General features: G+C 39.9%; 2 protein-coding genes across 2 annotated transcripts; both read right to left on the bottom strand.

Moving 5' to 3' along the window:
- On the bottom strand, nucleotides 1–12209 carry LOC136217304 (probable polygalacturonase; the record flags this gene model as incomplete). Its single annotated transcript, XM_066003913.1, has 4 exons — nucleotides 1–389; nucleotides 11551–11865; nucleotides 11973–12043; nucleotides 12133–12209. Coding segments are annotated over 4 exons (852 nt in total), but the record flags the coding sequence as incomplete, so codon positions are not given.
- A 3261-nt stretch (nucleotides 12210–15470) lies between these two features.
- On the bottom strand, nucleotides 15471–17214 carry LOC136217294 (probable polygalacturonase). Its single transcript, XM_066003903.1, has 5 exons — nucleotides 16966–17214; nucleotides 16734–16854; nucleotides 16436–16610; nucleotides 16276–16346; nucleotides 15471–16168 (listed from the first exon to the last, which is right to left on the bottom strand). Exons 1-5 carry the CDS (start codon nucleotides 17212–17214, stop codon nucleotides 15471–15473), a joined length of 1314 nt encoding a protein of 437 aa, XP_065859975.1.
- Between the last annotated feature and the right edge of the window lie 180 nt (nucleotides 17215–17394).

Below are 17394 nucleotides of genomic sequence, written 5' to 3'. Positions count from 1 at the left end.
TCAAGGAGTGCCACCAGTGGAGCAGGTTTTAAGCTGAACAGTTTCAATGGCGAGCTTATCCGTCGGGAATTGACACTTAAAGTTAGGTTTCTCGGTGAAAGCAGAGCAAGGTTTGGGAGTAACATTGCTTGCAACTCCTATGACATCAGTACAATTCCAAAACAGTTTTTTTTGTTTAGCTGTCAATTTCATGTTGACATTAGAGATACAAATATCAGTAAAAGGATTGTTCTTCATCCCCTCTATACGCGCCGGAATAGTGACATTCGTCGCTATAATATCGTCATGGTAAATTCGGCTAATGTTTGGCAACACATTTCTATCCCATCCATTGTCGGGATGTTGACTGTAAGAACTTGTCATCCAGAACCCATAATACTGATTATAGAGTGATGGGCATGGCGCCTAGGGGTAGAGCTTCTTAAGACGATTTAATGTGTATTGCGATGAATGTGCTATGTCTATGGATGTGGTCTTTATAAATTGCTCTTAACTCTACTAGACGCTACGACTACTTAGGGGCAAGTGTACCCCGTCGTATCAAGTAATAATCCGGTTAAGACCAGGTATCGAATCCATGGGATTTATAATTACAAGTATTAGACGACTCGGTTTCGTATGTTATTTAAGCGGTAATTACTTTGGGGTTAAGTAAGACACAACTACACACTATTCCTCACTATTGGCGACACAGATTTATGTAGCTAAAACTCTATGAAGTGGGGTGAATATGATAAGTTATAACAATGATAAATAATGACCCTAAATGTATACGGATAATAGTTTACTCTTGCAAAGACGACCAAGTGTAGTAGAACCGACCCGTGAAGCACTTAGACTACGTGATTCCTAGTCAAGGCGTGTCTAATGCGGGGGAATTAGAAACTAGGGCCCGTAAGTTCCATGGCTTGTCAATTCCTACGGTTTCCGGTTTGTCACTTCCGGTAAGGCAACACCTATATAACTCCCTAAAGATAGCTCGAATGGCGGCGGTAATCGCGTTTTCCTACACAAGAATCAATTATCAATATCAAAACAAGCAATAAACATTAACACATAAAGGGAAATAGAGGTTATAAATCATAAATTATAAATATGGAAAGTGATTAGATGAAATACAACCAAGCCTAGTACATAGGAAGAGTACAAGCTAATTAGCAAGTAAAAAGGGAGAATCCGCCCTTGGAACTAGCTAACCGAACTCAAAGCCGTCTCCTAGGTCGTGGAGGTGGAACTCTTGAGCTTGGTGACGAATGGTGGAACGACATGTAAATGAAACGCCAGAACAACGAACAAGCTCTCGAGGGGGAGAGTTTAACTTACAAAATTGTATCTAAATTACAAGGAAAGAAAAGAGTATAGTGTAGCTCTCTAGTATGTAATTGGTATCAAATGAAGTTCAAGAGCTTCTTATTTATAGACATCAAGCAAGGGCAGTTTTGTAATTTCACAAAGCACAAGTATGGAGCAGCATTATTTGGTGCAGAAATCCCATGATACACCCCGCGTAAATTGGTCTACGCCCCGCGTAAATGCCCATTCCGTCAGAAATCTTCTGCATGTGGACCAATTCGTTGTCTTGTTGACTCAAGTGCGCCCTGCGTAAAGGATTATACGCCCCGCGTGTTTGAGTCTCTGGAGTTTTATTGCTTGAATTGGCGCCTTTACGCCGTGCGTAGCTGAAGTACGCCCCGCGTAAAAGAGTCCCTGATCTTTTTATGTTGAAGAACTGCCTTTTACGCCCCGCGTATATAGTGGTACGCCCCGCGTAGGTATAGTTGACTCTGGGAGACAATGCAGTCTGACTTTCAGGATTAGGCCAATTATTGCCGACATGTGTCATACGCCCCACGTAGTGTGTCATACGCCCCGCGTATGCTGAGTCAGTTCCACATGGTGCCTGCGGATAAGGCAATTATTTCTGGCACAATGTTTTACGCCCCGCGTACAGGATAATACGCCCCGCGTATTGAGTGGATTTTTGCTCCTTTCTCGTACCTGAAATACAAATCTTGAGAGCCGATTTAGCTTGACGTTTTTATTTCCTAAACTAATCAAAAATGAGGAAAATAAACTAAAAGTACGAGATTTATTTTTATTTCTTTATTTATAAAAAACACTTTATTTTTGTAATTAAACTTATTTATTTTACCCGAAATCATCCCGTAAATCACGCTAAAAGATAGGGGTAAAATACCCCTATCAAACCTCCTCAGACTTTAAAGTTTTACTTGTCCTCAAGTAAAAGAAATCGAAAGACAAGGGATTGAGAAAATTAAGAAACAAACCGAAGGTTGGTTTTGCCAAGTGCGTGATTTTAAAGTTATGGTTTTGTGCAAAGGTTTCGGTAAGTATCTACGCAAACAATTGAGTACGAAACTTGTTTGAAACCTCCATGATCAAGATTTAATAGGCAATATTAACGGGGGTTGATTATCTTTTGAGAACCCGATAGTACCTCACCAAGGGATTTCGCTCTTACGCTCAATTTTAGGTGGGTCGGTGTTTTATCACTCTTCTTTGCACTTACTCGAGATCATGTTGAATTTGCATTTTCATCCGGGTTTTTCCTCCTAAAATATGGTTAGGCAATATTAAAAATGAACCCGGAGGGGGGTTGTAATGTGGGTGGCTTTTTTAGTGGTTAGTGTGAAGGAACTCGAGTTCAAAAATACCGTTTGTGATTGCACCGTGTCATATTTCAGCCTTGGCGAATTTTACAAAATATACTTCAAAATTGCTCGGATGGAGCTTGAGAATGCTTTTTTATTTTTATTGTATCCTTTGTTTTCATAGAGGCACAAAAACAATATTTTGAGAGTTTATGGTGTTCATTTGCTAAGGCCGTGACTTATTTTGGGTAATTCGGGTGCAACTTGGTTCTGTCGGTATTTGAACAAGAGGAAAAAGGGTTAAATGTTAAAAGGGTATTAACAAAAAAAGTGGATTAATAGGCTCGAAGGGGTTTCCTAATATTTAATGAAAATGAGAAAAATAAATTAAGAAAAATTAGCCTAAGTGGGTTCGGTTTATCATCTATTGCCTTTTTACCAAAAATAAGTGTACTTAACCTGGTATTGGATGCAAATTCTATGAGTCGAGTGAAGTCAAATCTCTCGAAAAATTGTGAAAGAATTAGAGTTCTCGTACGAACTCTTTTAGGCTCAAATATACCTCACAAAGATTCGGGTTCAAATTGTGTACTATCAAGTTTTCGCTAAATTCTCAACTATCCCGTTTTTATTGCCTTTTCAAAGTTCATTATGGAGATAACATTTGGGTTAATATTCAATGCCTTAGTTTAGTACTAACCTAAGCTTTGCACAAATTCTCTAATTTCAAAACCAAGACTAAAATTTCTTCATCGAATCATTCATTTATGTTCCGACACTTTTATTTTTGATGACAAATAACAGAACTTTAATTAATTTCCGAAGGAGGGATAATATGTCGGGAAAATTTAAAAGAGTCAATAAATTAGTTTAATTATTTTGTTTATTTTATTTTTATTTTTGTTTTTGTTAGTGCAAACCAAACTAAGAGTGCGGGGTTGCACGTCCCTCCGCGTTATTTAAAATGACGCCTATTCCAAAGGCGTCGCAAAAAGAAACTAAAACAAAAACAAAAATAAAGCTAAGGAAGGAAAAGAGGACCCTTAGTGGGCAGGGGTTACGCGAGGCGTGCCCAGAGGGGCGTCCCGCGTAACCAGTACGTTTTGTGGTGTTACTGGGCAGAGACTCAAACACGTGGGGCGCAGGAAAGAGGCGTCCCGCGTAAGGAGCGGATTTTATTGTATTTGGAGTCAGAGACTCAAAGACGCGGGGCGCAATAGGGGGACGCTCCGCGTGTTTGAGTTTCTAAACTGTAGGAACCACAGAAAGGAACTTATACGCGGGGCGTAAGAAGAGTTACGCTCTGCGTAAACGGTGTCCCCTATAGAAGTTTGGATCAGAGGCACAAAGACGCGGGGCGTGCATAGGGAGACGCCCCGCGTATTATGTCGAATTGGGATTTGGCTTTCCGTGGCTGGGAAGCGAAACGAAGAAAACAAGTAAAAATTGAACAAATATACACAGGGAGTTTGAGAGAGTCAAACCAATGCTACGTTTAGAGTTGGAGTAGCTCGACTTTCCTTTGTGACGTGCAAGCTTAAGGTGGTGCGAGGAGTGTGGTTTCACCTTGTTGTGGAAAAACGCCGCCGCGGTATATCTTTAGACGGTGGCCATTGACCCGTAGGATTGCATTGTCGGGACCTTGGATTTCAATTGCTCCGGAGGGGTGCACATTGATGACGGTGTATGGTCCCGACCACCGACTTTTTAATTTTCCGGGGAATAACCGGAGGCGAGAATTGTAGAAGAGAACTTGATCCCCCTTGTTGAACTCCCGAATTTGGACGTGCTTGTCGTGCCACTGCTTGGTACGTTCTTTGTAGAGTTTGGCATTTTCATATGACCCCAAGCGGAGTTCATCAAGAGTATTAAGTTGGAGGAGGCAGTGTTCTCCCACAGCCTGCATGTCAAAATTTAAAAATTTCAGCGCCCAATAGGCTTTATGTTCTAATTCCACGGGTAAATGACATGACTTTCCAAAAACTAGACGATAAGGGGACATCCCGATGGGCGTCTTAAACGCCGTGCGGTAAGCCCAAAGAGCATCATCGAGCTTCAAGCTCCAGTCTTTTCTAGAGGAGTTAACCGTTTTTTCTAAAATGCGTTTTAGCTCTCGGTTAGAAACCTCAACTTGCCCACTAGTTTGCGGGTGGTAGGGTGTAGAGACTCGGTGTGCAACCCCATATTTAAGTAAGAGTTGATCGAATTGTCGGTTGCAAAAGTGGGAACCCCCGTCGCTAATGATAGTCCGAGGGGTTCCGAACCGAGTGAAAATGTTTTTCTTTATGAATTTCCCTACCGCCTTAGAGTCGTTTGAAGGTAAGGCAACGGACTCTACCCATTTGGAGACATAATCAACTACTACAACAATGTAAGCGTTGCCATGCGACTTAGGGAAATGTCCCATGAAGTCTATCCCCCACACGTCAAAGAGTTCGCAAACTAGGATTCCCTGTTGGAGCATTTCATGTTTTCGGGAAATGTTTCCGCTCCTTTGATAAGCGTCACATGATTTGACGAAGTCGTGGGAATCTTTGGATAAAGTAGGCCAATAAAACCCACATTGTAGGACTTTTGCCATTGTTCGACTAGGCCCAAATTGGCCCCCCGGCTCTTGGGTATGACACATATGTAGCACATGATTAACCTCTTCTTCCGGTATACACCTACGAATAATGTTATCGGCACAAGATTTGAACAGATAGGGTTCTTCCCAAAAATAATGCTTAGCATCGTGAAAGAATTTCTTACGCTGCTCATATGTAAGGTGCGGGGGAAGAATATTACCGGCTTTGAAGTTTGCCATATCGGCATACCAAGGTAAAGATGTTACCGCGTAGAGTGCTTCGTCGGGAAAGATCTCCTTAATTTCAATAGCTTCCGGAGGTTCGCTTTGCTCGCCTTGTAAGCGAGAGAGATGATCGGCCACAACATTCTCCACTCCTTTTTTATCTTTGATTTCGATGTCGAATTCTTGTAGGAGTAGGATCCACTGTATCAAGCGTGGTTTGGCGTCCTGTTTAGTCATCAAGTACTTGAGAGCTGCGTGGTCAGTGTATACGATAATTTTGGATAACACAAGATATGACCTAAATTTATCGAAAGCAAAAACAACGGCAAGCATCTCCTTTTCCGTGATGGAATAGTTTTGTTGGGCCTCATTGAGCGTTTTGCTCGCATAATAGATAGGGCGGAAGAGTTTATCCACCCGTTGGCCCAAACAAGCACCTACAGCCAAATCACTCGCATCACACATCAATTCAAAGGGGAGGCTCCAATCGGGTTTCACCATGATAGGTGCATTAATTAATTTTTCCTTGAGTGTGTTAAACGCAAGTAAACATTGGTCGGAAAAATTAAATTCAGCATCCTTTATGAGGAGCTGGGTCAAGGGGGTTGCTATCTTAGAGAAGTCCTTGATGAATCGTCTATAGAACCCCGCATGACCTAAAAAACTCCGAATTCCTTTTACGTTGATTGGTGGAGGTAGTTTTTCAATTACCTCGATCTTGGCCGGATCGACCTCAATTCCCTCCCCGGACACCTTGTGTCCCAAAATAATACAATCTTGAACCATAAATTGACACTTTTTCCAACTAAGAGCGAGGTTAGTGTCTTCACAACATTGGAGGACTTTATCAAGATTGCTCAAACAAATGTCAAAGGACGACCCAAAAACAGAAAAATCGTCCATGAAGTCCTCAATCATTTCGGAGAATATAACCGTCATACACCGCTGAAAGGTGGAGGGGGCGTTACAAAGCTCGAATGGCATCCGCCTATATGCAAATGTCCCATATGGAGAAGTGAATGTCGTCTTCTCTTGATCCGAAGGATCAACGGGAATTTGCATATAACCGGATAAGCCATCGAGGGTGCAAAAGAATTTATGACCCGCCATTCTTTCCAACATTTGGTCGATGAACGGCAAGGGGAAATGATCTTTTCGGGTGGCTTCGTTAAGTTTTCTATAATCAATGCATACTCGCCACCCGGTTACTTTTCGTGTGGGGATTAACTCCCCTTGATCATTTTCTATCACCGTTGTGCCCCCCTTTTTGGGAACACATTGGACCGGGCTAACCCATGGACTATCGGAGATAGGAAAGATTATACCTGCGTCGAGGAGTTTGATTACCTCGACCTTTACTACCTCTTTCATATTGGGGTTAAGCCGTCGCTGCGGCTGTACGGAGGGCTTGACTTTATCCTCCATAAAGATGCGGTGTGTGCAAATGGTGGGGCTGATCCCTTTTATATCGTGAATGGTCCACCCAAATGCGCCTTTATGTTTTTGTAGCACCGCGATTAGTGCTTCCTCCATTTCCGCTGTCAAAAGCGAAGAAATAACAACCGGTAAGAAATTAGGAGGTTGCAAAAATACGTATTTTAAATTAGGAGGCAAGGGTTTAAGTTCCAAAGTTGGAGGCTCCTCGAGAGGAGACTTCGGCTTTGCTTTGCTATCTCGGTCCAAACCCTCGAACCGGCTCCTTGCCAACAGACATCGTTCTATTTCGGAGGAGTATTCAAATGGCTTGTTTAATGGCTCCTCATCCAAATGCTCATTATCACCTATTCCCGAAGAGGTTTCCGCAAAAGACCTACCACAAAATTCTCCAACAAAAAGATCAATAGAGTCTACGGAATTTAAAAAGTTACAATCCGCCAAGGTATTAGACGGAAATTTCATGGAATTGTATACATTAAATTCTACCTCTTCGTCTTGCAACCGTAGGATGAGCTTACCTTCATGGACATCAATGAGAGTCCTACCGGTCGTAAGAAATGGTCGTCCTAGGAGGATTGGTACCGAGTCGTCTTCCGCCATATCGAGCACTACGAAATCGGCGGGGAAAATGAACTTGTCCACTTTCACTAAGACATCCTCCACAACTCCTTTTGGCCGGGCAATGGATCTATCGGCCAACTGGAGCGTCATATTGGTAGGCTTTGGTTCTCCCAAACCGAGCTTCCTGAATACAGATAAAGGCATTAGATTGATGCTAGCACCTAAATCACATAAAGCTCTCCTAAACTCAACATTTCCATTCATGCAAGGGATATAAAAACTACCTAAATCCTTGAGTTTAGGTGGGAGTTTGTTCGTTATAATTGCGGAGCATTCCTCCGTGAGCGCTACTGTTTCATTATAATCCAACTTCCTCTTTTTGGCGAGGATTTCTTTAAGAAACTTCACATATGTGGGCATTTGCTCCAATGCTTCCGCAAGTGGAATGTTAATGTGAAGTTTCTTAAAGATTTCCAAAAACTTGCCGTATTGGTGGTCCAATTTTTCCTTTTTAAGTCGTTGTGGAAAAGGGAGCTTCGGCACGTAAGCTCCAATTGGGTCACACACGTTTTTATTCTTATCCAAGGAAGTTGAGTGTTTTGGATCCGAACCGGGGTTGCTTACCACTTCCGGTTCATTACTTACCTGTGGAGCTTGTGGGGTCGCCTTTGGTACCGGTGGTTCCAAACCCTTACCACTACGGAGAGTTATTGCTTGTGCAGTCTTCCAATCTTTTGGTCTCGGGTTTTGTTCGGTGTTAGTCAGGGGAGACCCATGTTGTCTCCCTTGTTGTTGGCGACTTAATTGGGCCACTTGCTGTCCCAAGTCCCTGCAAAATGCTTCGTTGTTAGCAAGACGGGAAGATATTTCTTTAAGAAGATCAATTACCATTGCGTCTTGCACATTGCTAAGAGGTTGTGAATTTTTCCTTTCTTGGTCATGAGGGAATTGGCCCAACCCTTGTTCCACAAATTTACCATGGGGTTCGGTCAGGGGCTTCAATACATTCCGCTCGTTATCATAAGATAAAATGTGTTGAGACCTCCTTTCGTTATTACTATTGTTATGGTGGTGATAAGCGTGCATGTTAGGATAAGAGTTATGATGAGAATTATACCTTTGTTGTCCCCCTACATAACTTACGCTTTCGGCGTCACCGGTAAAAGGGCTACCGGCTTGACAATCCTTACCTTGGTGGTCACCACCACAGTGAGAGCACATTAGGACTTGTGCTGAATTTTGGAGGCTCATTTGCGCCATTAAGGCGTCCAGTTTCTTGTTCATTTCGATCATGAAGATGGTGGGAGCCTCGTCTTCTACGGCAAAGGTTTGATGTTGCGAGGATCCGGCAAGCCGATCTTCTTGCCATTGGACGCTTTTCCTAGCTAATTCATGAATGAGCTCATATGCCTCGCTTGCCGATTTGCGAAACAAATCCCCACCTGCGGCGGAATCAACAGTTGCACGATTAGTCGGTGTTAGACCATGATAAAAAGTACTTACTAAATCATGCTTAGGGATATCGTGATGGGGACAGTTTCGGAGCAGCTTTCGGAACCTAGCCCAAGCTGAGTGGAGGGCCTCGTATCTAAGTTGCCGAAAGGAAGTGATATCTTTTCTCAATTTAACCGTTTTAGAGGGCGGGAAGTAGTAAGATAGGAATTCCTTCTCGAGTTCCTTCCATGATGTGATCGATCCTGCCTTTAACGAGTGCAACCATTCCAACGCTTGTCCTGTCAAAGAAAAAGGAAAAAGTTTTAGTTGGACGGCCTCTACTGGAACATTATTTTTCCGTGAAGTTTCGGCACACATAAGAAATTTATCAAGGTGTTCGTTAGGGTTTTCATGGGGTTCCCCTCCGAATTGACCGAATTGTTGGATTAATTGGATCATGCTAGGCTTTATTTCAAATGTGTCGGCCGGAATGGTGGGGGCAACGATTCCGTGGCGGATTTAGGGACGATGTGGAGCAAGAATCTCCAACATCGAACGCGTGTCGTTGCCTTCACCATTACGGTCGTTATTCACGGGTTGTTCCGGCCCCCGTTGGTTGAGCTCAGGCTGGTTAGCTTCATCGTTGAGATTTGCCATTCTTTCCCTACGTAACCTATAAAGAGTACGTTCAATTTCGAGATCAATAGGCACGAGAGAATCACTTTTAGATCGGGTGTGCATAAAGTAAAACAAGTATATAAAAGAATTATCAACAAGAAAGAATAATGTTAGCAAACGTAAATATAAACAATTTATACAAAAAGAATGCTTAAACTAACAATGAAACGTTTTTGTCTAATATTGTAGGAAAATATAAATCCCCGGCAACGGCGCCAAAAACTTGATGGGCGTGGCGCCTAGCGGTAGAGCTTCTTAAGACGATTTAATGTGTATTGCGATGAATGTGCTATGTCTATGGATGTGGTCTTTATAAATTGTTCTTAACTCTACTAGACGCTACGACTACTTAGGGGCAAGTGTACCCCGTCGTATCAAGTAATAATCCGGTTAAGACCGGGTATCGAATCCACGGGATTTATAATTAAAAGTATTAGACGACTCGGTTTCGTATGTTATTTAAGCGGTAATTACTTTGGGGTTAAGTAAGACACAACTACACACTATTCCTCACTATTGGCGACACAGATTTATGTAGCTAAAACTCTATGAAGTGGGGTGAATATGATAAGTTATAACAATGATAAATAATGACCCTAAATGTATACGGATAATAGTTTACTCTTGCAAAGACGACCAAGTGTAGTAGAACCGACCCGTGAAGCACTTAGACTACATGATTCCTAGTCAAGGCATGTCTAATGCGGGGGAATTAGAAACTAGGGCCCGTAAGTTCCGTGGCTTGTCAATTCCTACGGTTTCCGGTTTGTCACTTCCGGTAAGGCAACACCTATATAACTCCCTAAAGATAGCCCGAATGGCGGCGGTAATCGCGTTTTCCTACACAAGAATCAATTATCAATATCAAAACAAGCAATAAACATTAACACATAAAGGGAAATAGAGGTTATAAATCATAAATTATAAATATGGAAAGTGATTAGATGAAATACAACCAAGCCTAGTACATAGGAAGAGTACAAGCTAATTAGCAAGTAAAAAGGGAGAATCCACCCTTGGAACTAGCTAACCGGACTCAAAGCCGTCTCCTAGGTCGTGGAGGTGGAACTCTTGAGCTTGGTGACGAATGGTGGAACGTAACGTAAATGAAACGCCGGAACAACGAACAAGCTCTCGAGGGGGAGAGTTTAACTTACAAAATTGTATCTAAATTACAAGGAAAGAAAAGAGTATAGTGTAGCTCTCTAGTATGTAATTGGTATCAAATGAAGTTCAAGAGCTTCTTATTTATAGACATCAAGCAAGGGCAGTTTTGTAATTTCACAAAGCACAAGTATGGAGCAGCATTATTTGGTGCAGAAATCTCATGATACGCCCTGCGTAAATTGGTCTACGCCCCGCGTAAATGCCCATTCCGTCAGAAATCTTCTGTATGTGGACCAATTCGTTGTCTTGTTGACTCAAGTGCGCCATGCGTAAAGGATTATACGCCCCGCGTGTTTGAGTCTCTAGAGTTTTATTGCCTGAATTGGTGCCTTTACGCCGTGCGTAGCTGAAGTACTCCCCGCGTAAAAGAGTCCCTGATCTTTTTATGTTGAAGAACTGCCTTTTACGCCCCGCGTATATAGTGGTACGCCCCGCGTAGGTATAGTTGACTCTAGGAGACAATGCAGTCTGACTTTCAGGATTAGGCCAATTATTGCCGACATGTGTCATACATCCCGCGTAGTGTGTCATACGCCCCGCGTATGCTGAGTCAGTTCCACATGGTGCATGCGGATAAGGCAATTATTTCTGGCACAATGTTTTACGCCCCGTGTACAGGATAATACGCCCCGCGTATTGAGTGGATTTTTGCTCTTTTTTCGTACCTGAAATACAAATCTTGAGAGCCGAGTTAGCTTGACGTTTTTATTTCCTAAACTAATCAAAAACGAGGAAAATAAACTAAAAGTACGAGATTTATTTTTATTTCTTTATTTATCAAAAACACTTTATTTTTGTAATTAAACTTATTTATTTTACCCGAAATCATCCCGTAAATCACGCTAAAAGATAGGGGTAAAATACCCCTATCATAGAGCCTGAGTTTTCTTACAAAAATGTCTCGAACATAACCACCACCCCCAATTGTTGTTTTCATTCGGACAGCAGATTGGGTGTTGAGAGCTGTGACATCTTCGATTCTAACGTTTTCGATTCCGCCAGACATTTCGCTACCAAGAGCTACGGTTGCACTATCCGGGGATATGCATGTTACTCTTCTTACTACTAAATCTTTTGTTGGCATTCCGTATTTTATACCATATTGATCCCATCCACTCTTTACTGCTATGCAGTCATCTCCTGATTGTAAGAAACAGTCTTCGATCCGAATATTCGTGCACGAATCTGCATATAAATCATTTTTAATCAGTGACCGAGCCAGAAACAAATATTGGTGCACCAAAATAAAAAAATTCTTTACAATTAAACTCATAGAACTTTAAGGGGAAAACCTGGATTAATTCCATCTGTGTTAGGGACGAGAACTGGTGCAAGAACCGTCACCCATTGGATAATCACATTCCTGCAAAATTATTATATGAACATTAATTAATAACTAACAAATGGCTGAAATTAAAAAATAAAAGAAAATGATGAATTGGTGAAACATACTTGCAATAAATGGGATGAATATGCCATGAAGGAGAGTTGGTGACAGTGATATTGGAGATTTGAAGTTGATTAGAGAAAGAATGTTACAATAAGAGAAAGAATTTAAAGTTTACTTTTTTTTAGTATAACTATTTTGATCTATATCAATCAAGGTTGCCTTGACTTGTTAAGGGTCTCAAATCGGCTAACCTAGTTTCTCGGTGTGCTTGACTAGCCTCAAACCGAGTAATCAGATTAGTTAAAGAACATTGATCTATTACCATTCCAATCAAAATTCAACCGAAAAGTGGATTTTTTAAAACGCCAAGAAAATAGGAAAAGATACACGCTTGTGCTGTTAACCTTTTCAGTTATTCGTTGAATAACTAATTTGCCAGTTGCCTAAACAATTAGTTAGTTCCTAACGTCAAACTCAGTTGGAATATTGTTACTTATTTCATCTCATTGCATTTGATACTGTCGGAAATAAGATTTTTACAGTTTTTCTATACTCATATCACATGTAAAAAGTTTTTGGACTCCTAAAAAGCAATTCTAAATGCGAATAGACAGAATAATATTTTTTAACCAAATTTGTTTAGATTCACCACAAGTACATGGAGTAGAAGGCTGTAAACTGTTATTTCATCCCAAATTCGTTTAAGCCTTAGAAAATAAGCGGATATAGTGAGACTTCCCTGAATAATCTCGTAGAGTTCTTGTTTCAAATGAAACAATTGGAGGCCATTCTTCTATGCAAATCATTGTTCTCCTTCCTTCCAAAGTGCATGAGCAGAAGTTGCATACATGAAGCAAAGTGCTACATCTTTCTCCATTGAATTTATTTTCCATGAGAACACTAAACTATCAAGTGCACACCATCTCTTATAATCTATTGCTGATTTTGGTAGTTTTAGATCATCCTCTATAATGAACATCAGCTTCCTCTTTGCTTTGTACGCATGAATAATAGAATGACTTTACATTATATAATATCTATTTCTAGCTAAAAGTCCAGTAACTAGAATGATTCCTCGATTATCATTAGATAAATGATTTATGAATGGCGAGCTCTAGATCTCCTCCTCTGTTGGATCGAATGAAATGTTAGATTTCTTGTCGTCATCATTTTCACCAGATCTATTTAATTTGTTCCCCTGTGATGTTGAATCGTAACAACTCTTGTTTCCACCATTGGTTTGAGAGGTGAGAGCCACATGGAGATATCTAGGTTTAGTCAGGGTGAACGAAAAAGAAGAATAGAGAAGACGATTCTAGATTAGCAGTTGCTGTGATAACATCTTAGAGAGATAAGGAGATTTAAGAGAGAGAGAGAGAAATATGATAAACGGTTATCTTATTAATGGAGGGAAGTTTGATATTTATACCGTCAGAGAAACTAAAAGTATTACACCTATAAAGTAACGATAGGTGGGAAAACATAAATCTTCATTCCAAGACTTTCCAATAGTTCTTGCAGTGTAGAAAGGAAGACTTCGTTTACCAGAGAAACTGAAAAAGGTTCGTAATTCAGTTACTTGAATTACTTGTTAGAAAAATGACATGGAAACTTTTCAATAGGCTTTAATTAGGAGAATACAATATTTTAACAGTGTTCAGTTTCTTCAAGTTGGGTTCTGTTACGGTGCCTAGTAAAGATACTTGGGACTCTTGCTTCCTTCATCGGAGCTTCAGTTATAACCTTGCATAAAGAACCACCCATTTACTCATGGGAGGTGGAGTTATTGATACCATTAGGAGAGGAAAAGGCAAGGAATTGAACATTGGGCTGTATTTGTTGCTCTGGTCATTGTATTTGCTGGTCAAGTTGGATAGTTTTACAAGCAATTTTCTTGAAGAAATACCATGCTCCTTTCGCTGTTTATTCACTTACTTGCTTTTTTGGGATTCAGCTAATTTAGGAATTTCAGTCTTGAATTGGAGAATAAGTAACGCTTTATAATAACCTTGTTACGCTAAAACACCATTGAATTAGAGAATAAGTAAAGCTTTATAACAATCTTCAACAAAATGTTTGTTTCTTTTAAATTTTGCATCAATATTTATCGGGTTGGGTGATTTCACTTGGAATCGGTTATCTAGCTTTTCTTAACATCTATATTTTTTTGGTAACTAATTACTTGATATGAGCGATTATGACCAGTAGAGGGCTCAATGTGTTGAATTGAGAAACTTGATTTGACTTTTGCCAATAAAATTATGGACTAGCAATTTAGAATAACACAAAGCTAACGCAATCTATTCTAAAAAAGGAAGAGGAATTAAGAATTGGAAAGGTAGAGTTTAAGGGGAAGCGGTAAACACACCCCACAGACCAGTGTTAGAGAAGCTTGAATACAGGAGACGTGGCAAGTGGGAACGTGGGCAGTTAATGAAGAAACAGAACCCATCGCATTAAGGAACTAGCTGGGAGACTCGGGTTAGTGGGAACAAGGACGTGGGGCGTAGCGGTTATGAGCACCATCAGCTGAAGTATTTAAAGTAGAGAAAACGAAGGAAACATGATCCAACTCAAACCAATGCAACAAAATGAAATCAAATCAAACTCAATCCTAATGGAATTCAAACAATTCTCAAATTACGGGCTATCGCTATTCTATAGCCTTAGTTTAGTCATTTTGATTAACTTTCAACTTGTAAGTTCTAGATCTAGTCTTCCAATTATGCCAACAATCTCATTCAATACAATGCAAACAACTTTTTACCTTTGAATTCTCTTTTTTAAGCAATGTCACAGTGTAGTTATAATCAGTGTTCTAGATTCCGCAACGAACTTTAGGCTCTTTTCTGTCCTTTACACTTTCGTTTGATTAGAAGATACATCCAATTTAGAGTTCTTTTGTAGTGTTAGAAAAAGCTAATGGCACGCTCGGAATCCGATCCAATTCACCTTAGAATGGCACCAAACACCTTGTTACTCTAAAACACCATTGAATTGGAGAATAAGTAAAGCTTTATAATAATCTTCAACAAAATGTTTGTTTCTTTTAAATTTTGCTTCAATATTTATCGGTTTGGGTGATTTCACTTGTAATTGGTTATCTAGGTTTTCTTAAAATCTATATTTTTCTTAGTAACTAGTGACTTGATATGAGCGATTATGACCACTAGAGAGCTCTCATTGTGTTAAATTGAGAAACTTGATGATATGCCTTTTGCCAATAAAATTATACACTAGCAATTTAGAATAAAACAAACACAGTCTATTCTAAAAAAAGGAAGAGGAATTAAGAATTGGATTGTTAAAAGAAGATTAACCATGTAAAAGTCTCATGAATAAATTTGTTTGCATACAATATTAGTTATGAATACAATAATAGACATGTCATTGCAAAAGCTCAAGGAGTGCCACTAGTGGAGCAGGTTTTAAGCTGAACAGTTTCAATGGCGAGCTTATCCGTCGGGAATTGACACTTAAAGTTAGGTTTCTCGGTGAAAGCAGAGCAAGGTTTGGGAGTAACATTGCTTGCAACTCCTATGACATCGGTACAATTCCAAAGTAGTTTTTTTGGTTTAGCTGTCAATTTCATGTTGACATTAGAGATACAAATATCAGTAAAAGGATTGTTCTTCATCCCCTCTATACGCGCCGGAATAGTGACATTCGTCGCTATAATATCGTCATGGTAAATTCGGCTAATGTTTGGCAATGCATTTCTATCCCATCCATTGTCGGGATGTTGACTGTAAGAACTTGTCATCCAGAACCCATAATACTGATTATAGAGCCTTAGTTTTCTTACAAAAATGTCTCGAACATAACCACCACGCCCAATTGCTGTTTTCATTCGGATAGCAGATTGGGTGTTGAGAGCTGTGACATCTTCGATTCTAATGTTTTCGATTCCGCCAGACATTTCGCTACCAAGAGCTACGGTTGCACTATCCGGGGATATGCATGTTACTCTTCTTACTACTAAATCTTTTGTTGGCATTCCGTACTTTATACCATATTGATCCCATCCACTCTTTACTGCTATGCAGTCATCTCCTGATTGTAAGAAACAGTCTTCGATCCGAATATTCGTGCACGAATCTGCATATAAATCATTTTTAATCAGTGACCGAGCCAGAAACAAATATTTGTGCACCAAAATAAAAAAATTCTTTACAATTAAACTCATAGAACTTTAAGGGGAAAACCTGGATTAATTCCATCTGTGTTAGGGACGAGAACTGGTGCAAGAACCGTCACCCATTGGATAATCACATTCCTGCAAAATTATTATATGAACATTTATTAATAACTAACAAATGGCTGAAATTAAAAAATAAAAGAAAATGATGAATTGGTGAAACATACTTGCAATAAATGGGATGAATATGCCATGAAGGAGAGTTGGTGACAGTGATATTGGAGATTTGAAGTTGATTAGTATGCATTATCTCAATCAGATATGGTCGAGTATGCTTTAATTTCTTTTGTTTGAATTTATCCCACCATGATTTACCTTGACCATCGATCGTTCCATTGTTACCTAATATATATAATTATAATCAAATATGATCCATTAATCTCAATATGATTATTTTTATGATGAATAATGCTTATTTCATTATAAAAAAACATATATGGAGCGGGAAAATTTGATTTGAATTACCAGTGATCACTACATCTGTGAGATTTGTACCAGAGATGAGAGAATTGAACCTGCTACCGTCTGATTCTCTTCCTTTCCCATAGGAGGGCAATGGTGCAATTACAGGCCAATCTGCCTCATTCTAAAAAACAAAAGAGAAATAATGCTTCAAGCTTTCTATAATTGACATTAATTGAACGGGTTTTGGACCATTCAGTATTTATATTTCATAATAGAATCTCAAAGACAATACCTTAGAGGCCAGAATAATAGCATCTTTTTCAAGAAAAAGAGTGAAATGACTAATAGTGATATTGAAAGCACCAGTTAACCATTTCCCTGATGGTACAATAAGTTCAGCACCTCCATCTTTTCCAAATTGACTCATCTTCTGCATAGCTGTAGTAAATGCTTTTGTGTTCATTGTTTTTCCGTCGCCAACTCCACCAAAATCTGTCAGAAGTGCGCTATGCTTTCGGCAATTTAAGGCCGAGTATTGCATTGGCCGAGCCTTGGCCCATGCCGATATACCCACATCGACTGATGCCACCGCTACAAACACGTAAATAATCCCAATAACCTGTAGAAAAATCAGATTAAATTTAATGAAGTGATATAAAACCTACCCCTTAGAAATATTTCATAATTAAAAAGAAGATAAGAATTACATTATAGAGATTCG

The sequence above is a fragment of the Euphorbia lathyris genome, chromosome 1 (assembly GCF_963576675.1).
Source record: "Euphorbia lathyris chromosome 1, ddEupLath1.1, whole genome shotgun sequence".
Lineage (NCBI taxonomy): Eukaryota > Viridiplantae > Streptophyta > Magnoliopsida > Malpighiales > Euphorbiaceae > Euphorbia > Euphorbia lathyris.
This window is presented reverse-complemented; position numbering and strand designations above follow the sequence as displayed.

Coding starts and splice junctions, on each gene's coding strand:
- LOC136217294 (XM_066003903.1), bottom strand. CDS start 17,214: ATGCAATACTCGGCCTTAAATTGCCGAAAGCATAGCGCACTTCTGACA. Junction 16,611..16,733: donor CACAGATGTAGTGATCACTG/GTAATTCAAATC, acceptor TATATATATTAG/GTAACAATGGAACGATCGAT. Junction 16,347..16,435: donor ATTCATCCCATTTATTGCAA/GTATGTTTCACC, acceptor ATAATTTTGCAG/GAATGTGATTATCCAATGGG.